Source organism: Neurospora tetraspora, assembly GCF_033439725.1.
Source record: "Neurospora tetraspora strain CBS 560.94 chromosome Unknown B0H65scaffold_8, whole genome shotgun sequence".
NCBI lineage: Eukaryota > Fungi > Ascomycota > Sordariomycetes > Sordariales > Sordariaceae > Neurospora > Neurospora tetraspora.
Window position 1 is genome coordinate 712,775 of NW_026944390.1, and position 12,165 is coordinate 724,939.

Consider the following 12,165-nt stretch of genomic DNA (forward strand, 5'->3'; position numbering starts at 1 on the left):
AGGGGGATGGAGGGGGCCTTTTCTCGGGAGAACTAGACAAAAGAAAAAGAACAGGTAGAAGAGAATAAATCCGGTGCGCCTCGTGCAGAATGTGCCTATGGGCGGCGGCTTGCTTGGTGTTGCGATCCGGGTGATGGGATCGAGAGCCGGTGTGGTGGTGATTGACGTGGTGGAAAGGTATTATGGAGAAGGAGGGTGTGTGGGAAGTGGAAGCGAGGCAAAGAAAGCGTAGTCGGATTCAGTTTTTGACGCCTCGTCCCGCCAGAACCAAAAGCCAGAATTGGCCCGTCGCGGAAAGCGGAAAAGCAGAGGCCACCGCAACCGCTGTCTGCAACTGAGGGACAGTCACTGTAGCGTGGGCACCAGCTGAAAACCACCCGAGCCACCACACCCCTACCGCCTGTAACGAGCGTCACCAAGGGCAATTGCAACTGAGCTGCACCTGACGGACGGGACTGCAACAGCTGCAACGGGAAGATACGCCCACCAGGGGCACGACACCTCGCAGGGCAGGCAGGGTGGCATCTCGACGGCACGAGAATAAACTACTACGGTACATCTCACTTTGTCCTCCCCGGCTGTACACTGTTGCCAGTAGGCGGGAAGCCGTCTGTCCTTTCTCACTCAGTTTACAGGCCACGGTCCAACTCATGGACGTTGTCGATCCAGCTCCAGGGGCAACTGGACCAGCACACACTCCCCCTCCATACTACACCATCGGCGTGGCGCCTCACGACAGGCTGTGGACTTGGGGACTGAGATTATCTTGATCAATCTCTTTCTATCTCAAGTTCCCATGGCTGGTGCCTTTGTCGGTGTCTAAGAGACTACCAGATGAGGCTATCTGATATGCCCTAGCTGCCCCATGCTACCTTACGGTAACTAGGCACGCAAGGCACGGAAACTATCTAACCATATCATGCAGGGCGCAAACAACATGGCTGCTAACTGAGCCCGGAAAACTACAAATACCTGCACCGGACCGCCGTCGGACAGTCCGCCATGATGGAGACGAGCGCGGGGATTGAAAAGGGAAAGAGACGCGTCGGATTGAATCAGTTGAAGCAAAGGGAATTCGCCCCCCTTGCCTCAGGAGGCACGGCGAGACACCTGATGACAGGGCCAGAGTGAGCAGATGGACACAGCTTGGCAAGCCCATCCCAGCACAATGGTTGACTGGCCCGAATGGAAAATGGGGAACCCCTCAAGCCCCTCGAGCCCCTCAGAGCCTCAGGCCCCTCGCTCGAAAGGCTGGGCTGGGGCAGGCAAGCTGGGCAACGTCGAAAGGGGAAGCTGTGGGGAGGCGAAGCTGCCCTTGGCTTGGCTCGGCGAAGCCAGAGACTCTGAGAGAGGTGTCTTTGAATCCCGTTTCCCTGGCATGATATTGATTGGTCTAGTTTGGCTACATATCTCCATCCAAAAGACAACGAGACGTGTGAAGGATTGGATCCAAGGCACCCTGGAACTTCAACACACGCCGGTACAAACGACGTCAGGGCTGTCCAGGTACAGCTCGAAACAGGCTTAGCTCCAGTGACCCCAACCAGCGGGTTTGGTCGTGGGTTTTGGAGTGGAAGTCAATGAGTCACATGACTCAGGTCTTGACGGCTTCAACTGGTTGGCTCGAGCTTTAGGACTAACAATGGAGCTGAAGCCTTTGAACACCCGATATACAAGTGTAGGAATGTCTTCTTGACATTCATACAAAGCCCTCGTTGCCGGCATCCTTTCAGCAGACACCCCTTTTCTGCCTGGGCCCCTGATTCTAGGTTGAAGATCTACCACATGGGCAACAAACTAACGGTATGGCCTCCTTTGTTAGTGCGATATGTGTGCATACCAAGTGCCTGTGAAACCGACCGCATACCGGCACCGTAGCCGGGCGTGTGCGGTGACCGACAACCCGCACACGGGAGCACAATACTAGAAGCACATTTGTGTCAATGCTCCAAATAGGGGCAACTTTAGAAAGGAGACCGTGAAGCGGATGTGAAGTAATAATGGAATTTGGGACTGGAACAAGAACATCCCGTTCGGCGCAAGTGATGAAGGTGTGATAAAATAAGCCCCCACAGGCGTCCAAGACTCCCGTCTAGAAGAGCGAACAAACCAATCATGTTTCTGCATAAGCTATCCTCTCCTGGAGAAGTGGGTCCTTTCCCGTCATTGAATTGTGTGCTTTCTGGAGTCAGGGTTCGCATTTCCCGTCGTAAGGCCGGGCCAGGCCATGGAGTGACAGCTCCACTCCACCTCAAGCACAACCATCGTGAACGACATCGTCAACGACATCATCAGGTCACTGACCACTAAACCGATCGGCCGTCGACCAGCCCGGCCTCCCTGAACCCCGGAAGCCGAGCTTTGTCATCTACACGGCGCCTTCCAATCCGATACCTACAGAACAATAAACGATTGACCATGTTCTTCAAGACCAAACCGCTGGGCTCTCTCAAGAGCATCCTCCCGCCAATCCACCAGCCCCTCCCCCTCAACCAGCGCGAATCCCAGAAGCTCCTCGATGTCCTAAAAGCTTCCTTCCGAGCCCACCTAGACAAAGAGCACGGATGGACTCCCGATACCAACCAGGTCGCGCCGGCCGCCCCGACCGTCACCTATCTGCCCTCGGCTTCTCCCGCCTCCTCCAAAGATGTACCAGCCCGTCCGACGGATAAGCATATGCGCGCCATTCTGGAGAACCCCCTCTTCAACAACAAGGCCTTTGTCCCACCCTCTGTCGCCGCCCCTGCCCCGGCCGTCAGGAACAACCGCAACGACATCTTTCAGCTGGCCGTCTCCAAGGGCATCATGAACACCCAGCGCGCCCTCGGCTTCCTCCTGGCCGTCCAGCGCGACATCCAGCTCTCCGCCGCCGTCTCCGTCACCCAGAGCATGAAGGAATCCGGGGCCGGTCTGCTCGTCCTGCGCTGGCTGCGCTCTTCGGGCAAGGAGCGCTCGCTCGGCTTCCTCGGCAACCGCACCTTCACCCGTCTTCTTCTGCGCTACATGGTAGCCGAGGGTCTCGACGAGCTCGCCTGGTCCTGGTTCCAGCGGCTGCTGAACGAGCCCGCGCTCACGACGGGAAACCCCGAGCGCGCCGCCCACCCCGCCGTCCTCCTCGATAGCCTCATCATGGCCAAGTCCCAGGCCATCGAGCTGGACGAGGCCTACACGTCCATGCTGCGCGGCAAGGAGGTCATCGACGACACCTCGGCCTCGGCGCAGCACCTCATGCACGCCTGGCGCAGGCTGTGCTGGCATACTACGGGCCAGTCGTACAAGCACCAGATACCGCCCGCTTCGTTGTTCGAGTCCTTTGCCGCGGTCCATAACGAGTTCCGTAAGCCGCTGCCGATGGCCATGGCGCATCTGGCGCTGTATCATCCCACGAACCCGTCGCCGAATCTGGCGCTGGAGTATCTCAGTAATGAGTATGTGTGGAATACCAGGCTGCCGAATTATAAGCCGGATAATCCGGAGGCCAAGTACATCACCAAGTTGGCGTCGTTGATGCTGGATACGATTCAGAATCTGATGCAGAGTGGAAGGTTTACGGAGGCGCAGAGGTTGATGGAGCGGTTTAGGACGCATTTGGCGCCGATGGGACCGCATCTTGAAGCCATTGCTTTTTGATGATGGCATCCGTGGCATGTTTTCTTCATCTTTTACTCTCTTCTCTTATCTTTTCCTGCACGTATTTCCTCTTGACATGAGGACCCTCCATCCCTAGTTACCACGGGGAGTGATTGATACGTAGCCCACATACGGTTTCCTTTTTTTCATTTTCTTTTTTCTTGGCTTTTCTCATGGTTCTGTACATAAGGCGTCTCCTCGGTTTTCTCGATTTTTGGAGCATGATGCATTTTGACGGGTAGATACCAACGCAGGCTTGGAGCGAGAGCTCAACTAAGGGAGGATATCAGTATAGTGTAACGAATATGACAACTAGGCATATAAATACATATAGGCGATTTTGACTATAATGGGTATCAAGCAAAGCTATTCAACGAGCGAGCAACCGTGATATTATCAAAGAACAAAGAAGAAATCAACCAAGCAATAACAACAAACTTATCCTTCCTTGCGTGTACGCGTGATTCCATTCCGTCATTTAATAAACTCAAGACCCCCGTCTCGCCTGACCCCCCCTCTGCAGTACATTACCCCCATTCTTCTCATCCAACTCCTCCTCCAACCCATTAACCACCCTCAACGCCCTCCTCGGCCCCATCACCACACTAAAGAAACTCGGTTCCACGCCCTCTAGCAGCCTCTCCGTCGAGGATACACTACCACTACCCCTTGCTTCGTCGTAGAATTCCCCCCCGTCGTCTCCCGCAGCAACTTCTTCATGACCATGAACATGAATAACCTTTCCAGGGACAGTTCCTCCAGTCCCAGTACCGGGGCTAGGATCGCTACTTAAAGTAGCAGGCGTGGTTCCCGTTCCAGAAGAGCCCAGTCCTGACATGGACATGGAGACTTCAGTCCACGGCGAGTAGGAGCCAGGGGAAGTACCGAAGGAGGATATAACCCCCCCTCCTGCGGCGGCGGGTGCCGGCATAGGTGGCATAGGTGACGAGCCGAGGGATGGGCGGGGATAGCCGCCGCGAGAAGCAGTGTGCGAGGTACGAGTACTACTTCCGTACCCGGCAGACTCCGCATGGCTTTGCAGGTCACCTCCGCCGTCTTCAAAAAGCATCTTGGGTTCCACCATGGGGGGGATGCCGCCGTAGCCGTAATAATTATTTGAGGAGTAGGAGATGATGGAGCTGTTGGAGGGGGAGATTGGTCGGTTACTTGCTGTTCCGGCCGCTGCTGCTGCTCCGTTGGAGTTAAGGGGATCGGTTGTAGCAGACTTGCGGCTCTGCTTGCTCGTCTTTCTCCCGACGCTGCCGAAGCCGAAGAAAGCGGCCAGACCAGAGGCGGTCGAAGCGCCGGGGTGGTGAGGGGTGGAGTACCGGTTGGCCACGGCCAGATGGGTCTTGTAGGCGCGCACCTGGCGGCGGTAGAGCCAGGCGCAGTAGCCGAGGTAGATGGCGAGGAGACCCAAGAGGCCGGCGATGACGCCGGCAGCTATGAGCCCCGCCTTGCGGTCCTTGCCTTTTGTTTCGGTGTTGGGGTTGCCCGGGTCTCCCGGTTTGGCGGTGGTGGTGGCTCCGGGGCCCCATGCGGTGGCGGTGATGGTTAGAACGGGCGATTTGCCGGTTGCGAAGGGGCCGGCGGTCGCGGAGCCCGCGGCGGGCTGGGTGGCTGTGGCGCCGCCGGAGCCGGAGCCGCCGATGACGCTGGCGACTGGGGCGGGGACTTGGTAGCCGAAGGAGTTGCCGAGGACGGAGTTTTCGGGATGGAGGTCGGGGTCGTGGTCGAGGGCTTTGAATGAGGATTGCCAGGTGAGGGAGGTGGCGTTGAATACATAGATGCCGGGCGAGTCGCATGTTTGACCGCCGGTGTAGCCGCCGACGACGATCATTTGGCCGTCACGGAGGTGGCATTCGTGGCCGGCGCGGGCCGAAGGTTTGTGTTCATCGTCGTCGTCGGAGACCTTCACCCAGGTGAAGGATGGGATGGAAAGGATGTACATGTCTGAGTACTGCGTTTGTTCTTTCTGGTGGGTGTTAGTTCTCAACCGCCTCAACCTAGGTATGAACACTGATGGAAACTTACAGCTGGTTGAAGATTTTGACCGCCGAACACATAGATCTGGAAGCTTGAGAAGTCCTGTGCTGAAGCAATGACAGCACAAAGATTAACTCGTACCGATGGCGCATCTCCGCTGGTCTTCTGGTGGTACCATTCCGAGCTGGCGATATCATAGACATCCAAAACCTCGAGGTTGTCGGAGAACTCATCAGCCGTACCACCCGCCAGGCCAATAAGGATACCCTTCTCACCCCAGCCTGGCACGTATACCAGGGCACCATCTGCGCGTTCGTGGAAAACTTGGTCTGTTTGGAGACCGCCTTCGGTAATGTTCCTAAAGGCGCCCCATTCGCCCGCTCCCTTGTCCTCTAACCCGTAGACGGCCTCGTTGTTGTATCCCGGATGTGTAAACTCGAGGAGACTCTTCAAATAGACCCGAGGTATCTGATTCGACCATCCAGGCGTTGTTGCGAGGTCGAGATGGCCACCGAAATACCAACTTAATCCCATTTCAGGCACCGAGATACCAGAACCCTCAGCCGATCTCTGGACAAGCAGGTCGCCCTGGGTCGAGTACTTGCCGGCAGAAGTTTTTGGTTGCTTGTACTCTGTCCACTTTTGGTTCTTGATGTCGTACTTCCAGATGGACTCTTCGGTAGGTTCGGCATAGGGGTTGTCAGCGAATTCACCACCGTACAGGTAAAGATTGTTGTAGTCATTCCAGAGGTATCCCATCGACACGGCAGGGGGTCCTGAAGGCCTGGGTAGTCCCCGCAGTCGTGGTGAACCGGTATCCCATGACTTTGTGAGATCCAGAACGTAGAAGTCGTTATCTAGCACGCCGTTAGCAATGTTTGTGGTAGCTAAAGGGCACTGAGTGATTATGACTTACTCCAGGTATCCGTAGTCTGGTCTGGGGATGTTTTGGACTGACCACCATAGAGGTACAATGTCCCGTTGACCGAAGCGCCTTGTACGTGTACAGGTCAGTAGTTAGTCGAATATGTGAAGGGCCCAAGCAAGGATCTCACTTTGTCCTGCCCATCTCGCGCAGTAATCGGTTGAGCTATCTGCCCTTGGTTCGAGGATAGGGCCGCTTGGTTGTACCACTTCTCGAATCACTCCAGCATCGGCCCCACTGAGTGACACCTTTTCACGACCGTTGTAGTAACTGAAGCCCGGTATCACCACGGCAATGAACAAGGCAAGCGTTGTAAGCCTGGTAAAGCTCGACATGCCAGGAGGTGGCGCACTGGAAGTCGAGCTGATGCGTGGTCTTTTTCCTGGACTAAGTTTCGAATACCAAGGTCTTCTAGACGAGGGCGATGTTGGTGTTGTTGGCGATTTCATGGACCCAGATTGCCTGTAACTGGTGCCGTCGTCACTCTCGTTGTCTGTACGAAGTCCGGTGATCTCGCCGAACTCTCTTTCGCCTGGGTAGTGGTGGAAAGGTTGATCGGTGTCCAGGTCCAATTCTTTGAATACTGATTTCCTGCCCTTCTTGATCTTCCCAGTCATCATAGAAAGTGAGGGATGTCTGTCGGAGCCTTCACGGATTCGATCATGAGTGTTGTTGTGGTGGAACCTGGGGCGAACATGGTGAAAGGAAGGGATCTCGGGGTTCGATGGGCATTTTGATAGCTTCACGAATGACATGGTGACAACGATACGCAGGTACGCCTATCACAGTAGCTGTAGTGATGCATTACCAGCCGCCGACGGCAGTATCAAGACTTGGAAGTTGTTGCCCAGATAGACAGGGAGACGAGGTCGCCACATGCAACACTAGGGAAGAGGGGCGGTTGAGGTGTGGCTACCACGGGCAAATGAAGTCACGATCGAATCCTGATTTGGTGAAAAATCGATGATATCCGTACCGTGTACAAAGAACCGAATACTGGAGGAGAACTTGCAGATATGAAGATAGAGAAGTGGTCTTGGTGGTGTTGTGGTGTCTTTTATAGTCTTTAGCTTTTGAGAGATGATGAACCTTCAGTGGAGAAAATAGGGGGGAAGAACGTTTAGCGGTCAAGATGCTTAACTTGATGCTGACATTGTATTCCCCTTTATTTTGATGTTCAATCCCGCCCTTGAAGCCTCGGTCATCTAGAAGGTTCAGATTCCAGGTTGTGGACGGATTGGGATAACGACATCATAGCCTCGCCGTGGGCAAGGCCACTAGAGGCTAGGTAGTGCATTAAAAGAGTGCATTATAGCTGCACAATTCTTGCATTGGGCGGCACAGGAAGACTTCCACGGAAGCTCTGGGCCTTTCGAAATCTCGATCCAACATGCCATTTTGATGACCTTGACGTCCGAATTCGCATCCAGAAAAAGTCTATTCGATGGTTCAGTGTCCCAAAGCGAATACTGGAACAAAACTTGGAAAACTGTGGTGATGTGTCTTGGACGGGCCGTCAGCCTGTCAACGTTGGGCCAGGAACCGGATGTGGTGATTGCGCCGATTGGCTGGGAGATGGTGGTGATCGGGTGGATGACCTCACGTCCATCACTCTGGGGTTTCAAACTCGCTTTGCCCTGTCGCTTGCCCTGCCAGGCCTTTGGGAATGCCCTAAATGCCCACGCGATTCAGGGGAAGGTTTTGGGAGTTCAAAAGATCCAGATGTGTCTCGAGCAAAGAAAGATGGGAGGAACTCCGGTAAAGTCTGGGGAAGTCTGGGGAAGATCGTCCTATGATTGTGTGGCGGTGCATATCGTGGCTCGGATGTGGCTAGTGCCGACCTCCATTCTACTACATTTCTCCTTCACAACTTGAGTTCATCTATTTCTGTCTATCATCGAGCAATGCCCTCGGATGTACTCAGGTACGGGCAAGCGAGCTGTCTATCATTGGTGATCCAGAAAGCCTCGAGTTTACTCGGTCTTGGGGAGATCAAGCGATTCAGTTGTTACTAGCCTGTTGCGTTGCAGAGTTCATCGAGCACTAACAATTTCAGATCACCAAAGTAACGCGGGACTACAACTCCCACCTATACGGGCGAGAAAACATGACATTACGTACATCAGTCAACAAGTCCGATCTGAGTTGTGTTGAGGTGACATACATGAAACTTGAAATGTTCAATGAACAGATACAGAACGGGGGAATGGGAGCAACAGTTACTGAACGAGATGATGCCAAGAAATAGCTAGAGACAACAGCGAGTTTCGTCGGTCAGGGGTTGCGATTACAGTCTGTATCACCAAGACTCACCTTCCACCGATTTCAGATACTCAATTTCTTTTGCAACCGAGAGACTACCACCATCTTGAACTTGGTATTGAGTGGTGAAGAATCAAACACAAGAATTCACTGGAATCAGCTTTCAAGTTGTCACTCAAGAAAACATCAACCAAAAATGTCATTCCCAAACCTCCCCCCCAAGCCTCCCACCAGACAAATCCGCGCCCTCCAAGATCAAGATGGCGCAACAATAACAGTCTACCAAGCCTACCCATCCACCATCGCCACAGCCGCCGTCGCCCACCAGCGACTCGATGCTTCCCCAGACTTTCGCACCACTCGTATGACCTGGATCAAGCCCAGCTGGGCCTGGATGCTCTACCGCTCCGGACATTCTTACAAGGACCCGGGACAGGAGCGCATACTGGCTATCAAGATGAAACGGGAGGATTTTTTGGGGTTATTGGGTAAGGGGGTATTGACTCATGTTACTACTTCTACTGCTACTGCGAGTCCTCGGTCGGGGTCACGTCAAAAGCAACAGCAGCAGGAGGAAATGACAAGTGATTCCCAAGGAGGAACAAACACGGAGACGGAGAAGAAGGCGTCCAAAAAGATCAGCAGGGAAAGCAAAAGAAAAGACAGGTTACAGTCACTCAACGTCAAGATCCAATGGGATCCCGAGCGGACGGTGCGGCTGGATAGTCTGAACTATCGCAGTATTCAGATTGGGATACCGGCTGGGTTGATCAAAGAGTGGGCGGAAAATATGATTGTGAGCATTGAGGATGTCACAAATAAGGCGAGGGAGTTGAAGAGGATACTTGATGAGAGACCAGATGTGATTGATGAGGAACTGGCAGAGTTGGGACTGGTTCCAAAGGAGACTGAGTTCGAGGTGCCAGTTGAGTTGAGAAGTAGATTAGGGATGTCTCATGACGCTCCTGGGTTGGTGACTAGGACTAGTTTCTGATATAGTCTCTGTTGTACTAGAGACAACAAGAGAAAGGAACTACTAACAGCACTCCATACGTGACAAGAAGCACTGAACCCAGAAAGCCACTGTTAAGCCTCCCACGTCCGTTCCTTCTTCTTCATATGTCCATGCATCATCTCTAGACTCTTCAGGTAGTCACTTGTCCCATTCTCCGGATCCGCATCCCTAGCCTTGCACTTACTATACTGCTTTCCATTTCCATGAGCTCCGTCAATCCTCATAAACGTCTGCCCCTTGGCCTTCAACATGTTCTGGGCCGCATCTTCAAACCATCCATTGATGAAGTCGCCATGGAAACAATACCCATCGCCAATCTGCAAGCAGGCAGAATTGCGTCAGTTAAACTCAAAAGCACTTCTCAAAAAGACAATAACTCCTCACCTCCCCACAAGCCAACTTAAAAGGCGGCATCCCCTTCCAACCCCCCGGTATCGCCCTCCTCGTATCATACCTAACACTGAACCTCAAGCTCGGCATCCTCTTCATCTTACCCGGACACCTCCCGCCATTCTGCGCCGCATACGCATACTCCTCCACCTTATCCGGGTTCACGCAATCCGGGAACCTCAAAATAGCCTGCATATGAGCGCTACAAGTCTGTCTGGGGAACGCCGCTCTCGGGCGGGAGTTGCGGTCCTCGGGCCCGTTGCCGTCGCACCACCAAGTCAAAGCCGTAACGCGCTCGTCGACGTCGGACTGGGACCGCGCCGAGGCGTTGCCGGCGACGGCGTGGAAGTTGGCGGGAAATGGGATCTCGGCGTGGTCGATTTGCTCGTAGTAGGTTTTGAAGGTGGCTGGGTAGATCTCGGTGTAGGTGTTGTTTCCCGAAACGTAGTAGAGCGTGGGCGCCCAGTAGATGGAGAGGTCGTTGGGGTTTTCGCCGGATGAACAGCCCTTTTGTAGTTGTGCGGTGGTGGGCAGGTCTTTGGTGATGGCGTCGGAGCCGTAGAAGGAGTGCATGTGCGAGATGTACTTGCCGGGGGAGACGATGGGGTCGATGTTCTTGCGCATGAAGGGTTTGTGCTCGATGTCTGTGAGGGCACTAGCCGTCTCGGCCAGGAGCAGGGCGGAGAGGAGACGCATTGTGACGGAGGATGGGTGGTGTCGAAGCTGTTGAGGCAATGAGATAGGAGCGCAAAAGGGGGAGGAAAGGAGTGAGAACACAAAGCTTCTCAAATAGTGTCTGGTGTAACTCGGTACTTGAACTGTGGTATATCAGAGATTCATTAATAAACCAAAAACCCGAAACAGTTAATATAAGGATAATACAAGCGGAAGAAATATTTGCACCCATCATGACCCCAAATTGTATATACCAAATATGCCAAACTCTAGATCGTTTAAGGTCATTGGCTCCCATGCCAGCCTCTTAATCGGTAGGGTGTACGCCATTTTAAAGTAGACCAACATTCGCCGTTATATCAAGTACCGAACCATGCGCCTCCGTCTTCATCAGTATCCTTTGTGTACAGCGTCCTCCATGTTACGGAGTGAGACTCTGCTGCGGATACCGGAGTGCTTCGTGCATCGCGGTGAGAGAGGCTGTCCATTCTCTCCTTTCCATGTCTCGGTTGTTTTCGTTTCTCGTCGCGCTCGCATGCTCGAGCACTCTACTCAGCCTTGTCCTCCTCGCCAGCAGCCACCAGCTTGCCAACAACGAGGTACTTCTCAAGGAACCTTTCTTCCCAGCCCTGGAGCGCTTCCAGCTGATCCTTGTCAAGATCGCTCAGAGTGTCAAGCGGGCCGTCAAGGTCCTTGGTAAGCATCTCCTCGTCGAAGCTACCGCAGGCGAGACCGCGGGAGGCGTCACGACCGGCAAAGTTGGCATAGGGACCGCCGGGGCCGTAGAAGTTGCGACCGCGGGTGACATCGAAGACGCGACCACGCACGGCCAGGTAGACGGGCATGTCATTCTCGCCGTTGTACGGCAGCAGCGTCCTCGGGGTGAAGGTTCTGAACACGACGGCGGGCTCTTCCTTGGGAATGGTGGCCGGGCTATGGGGCCTCAGCCAGCTGTAGGCCGTGTAGAGGAGCATGCCGAGGAGGACGAGGTTGAGGGGGGTGACGAAGGACCTGCGCGCGGGAGGGTTATCTCAGTTAGCGCCATCAGAAACACCAAAGCAGAAGAAGCTTGCGATTGTCATGGGAATCCCTTACTCGGCACTGCCGGTCTGCTTGGCGGCTTCCTGGGCCATTCTGTTCTCGACGTAGTCCATGACTGTGGAATTGGTTATTTGCGATGTCGGTTCAAGCTGATGTTGGTGTTATTGTCACCACTGTGAGTGTGCGCTGACGGTGGATGAGATGATGGAATTTGACGATGACGGGCGCCGGGGGGCAGGGC

At 54.2% G+C, this 12,165-nt stretch overlaps 6 protein-coding genes across 6 annotated transcripts; 3 read left to right on the top strand and 3 right to left on the bottom strand.

Moving 5' to 3' along the window:
* Nucleotides 1–1,168: 1,168 nt before the first annotated feature.
* Nucleotides 1,169–1,993, top strand: B0H65DRAFT_445935 (uncharacterized protein; the record flags this gene model as incomplete). Its single annotated transcript, XM_062825778.1, has 2 exons — nt 1,169–1,506; nt 1,957–1,993. The coding sequence occupies 2 exons, from the start codon at nt 1,169–1,171 to the stop codon at nt 1,991–1,993; spliced, it is 375 nt and encodes a 124-aa protein (XP_062677454.1).
* A 316-nt stretch (nt 1,994–2,309) lies between these two features.
* B0H65DRAFT_310148 (uncharacterized protein) lies at nt 2,310–3,808 on the top strand. Its single transcript, XM_062823282.1, has one exon. The coding sequence runs from the start codon at nt 2,419–2,421 to the stop codon at nt 3,628–3,630; it is 1,212 nt and encodes a 403-aa protein (XP_062677455.1). The 5' UTR covers nt 2,310–2,418; the 3' UTR covers nt 3,631–3,808.
* On the bottom strand, nt 3,809–7,619 carry B0H65DRAFT_581451 (uncharacterized protein). The gene is made up of 4 exons (XM_062830817.1): nt 6,672–7,619; nt 6,533–6,610; nt 5,665–6,473; nt 3,809–5,605 (listed from the first exon to the last, which is right to left on the bottom strand). The coding sequence occupies exons 1-4, from the start codon at nt 7,294–7,296 to the stop codon at nt 4,118–4,120; spliced, it is 3,000 nt and encodes a 999-aa protein (XP_062677456.1). The 5' UTR covers nt 7,297–7,619; the 3' UTR covers nt 3,809–4,117.
* A 1,088-nt stretch (nt 7,620–8,707) lies between these two features.
* Nucleotides 8,708–9,843, top strand: B0H65DRAFT_310167 (uncharacterized protein). Its single transcript, XM_062823283.1, has one exon. It carries the CDS (start codon nt 9,000–9,002, stop codon nt 9,795–9,797), a length of 798 nt encoding a protein of 265 aa, XP_062677457.1. The 5' UTR covers nt 8,708–8,999; the 3' UTR covers nt 9,798–9,843.
* A 46-nt stretch (nt 9,844–9,889) lies between these two features.
* B0H65DRAFT_434319 (uncharacterized protein) lies at nt 9,890–10,904 on the bottom strand (the record flags this gene model as incomplete). The annotated part of the gene is made up of 2 exons (XM_062825122.1): nt 9,890–10,135; nt 10,278–10,904. The coding sequence occupies 2 exons, from the start codon at nt 10,902–10,904 to the stop codon at nt 9,890–9,892; spliced, it is 873 nt and encodes a 290-aa protein (XP_062677458.1).
* Nucleotides 10,905–11,431: 527 nt separating this feature from the next.
* B0H65DRAFT_434821 (cytochrome b5-like heme/steroid binding domain-containing protein) lies at nt 11,432–12,037 on the bottom strand (the record flags this gene model as incomplete). The annotated part of the gene is made up of 2 exons (XM_062825155.1): nt 11,432–11,894; nt 11,979–12,037. 2 exons carry the CDS (start codon nt 12,035–12,037, stop codon nt 11,432–11,434), a joined length of 522 nt encoding a protein of 173 aa, XP_062677459.1.
* Between the last annotated feature and the right edge of the window lie 128 nt (nt 12,038–12,165).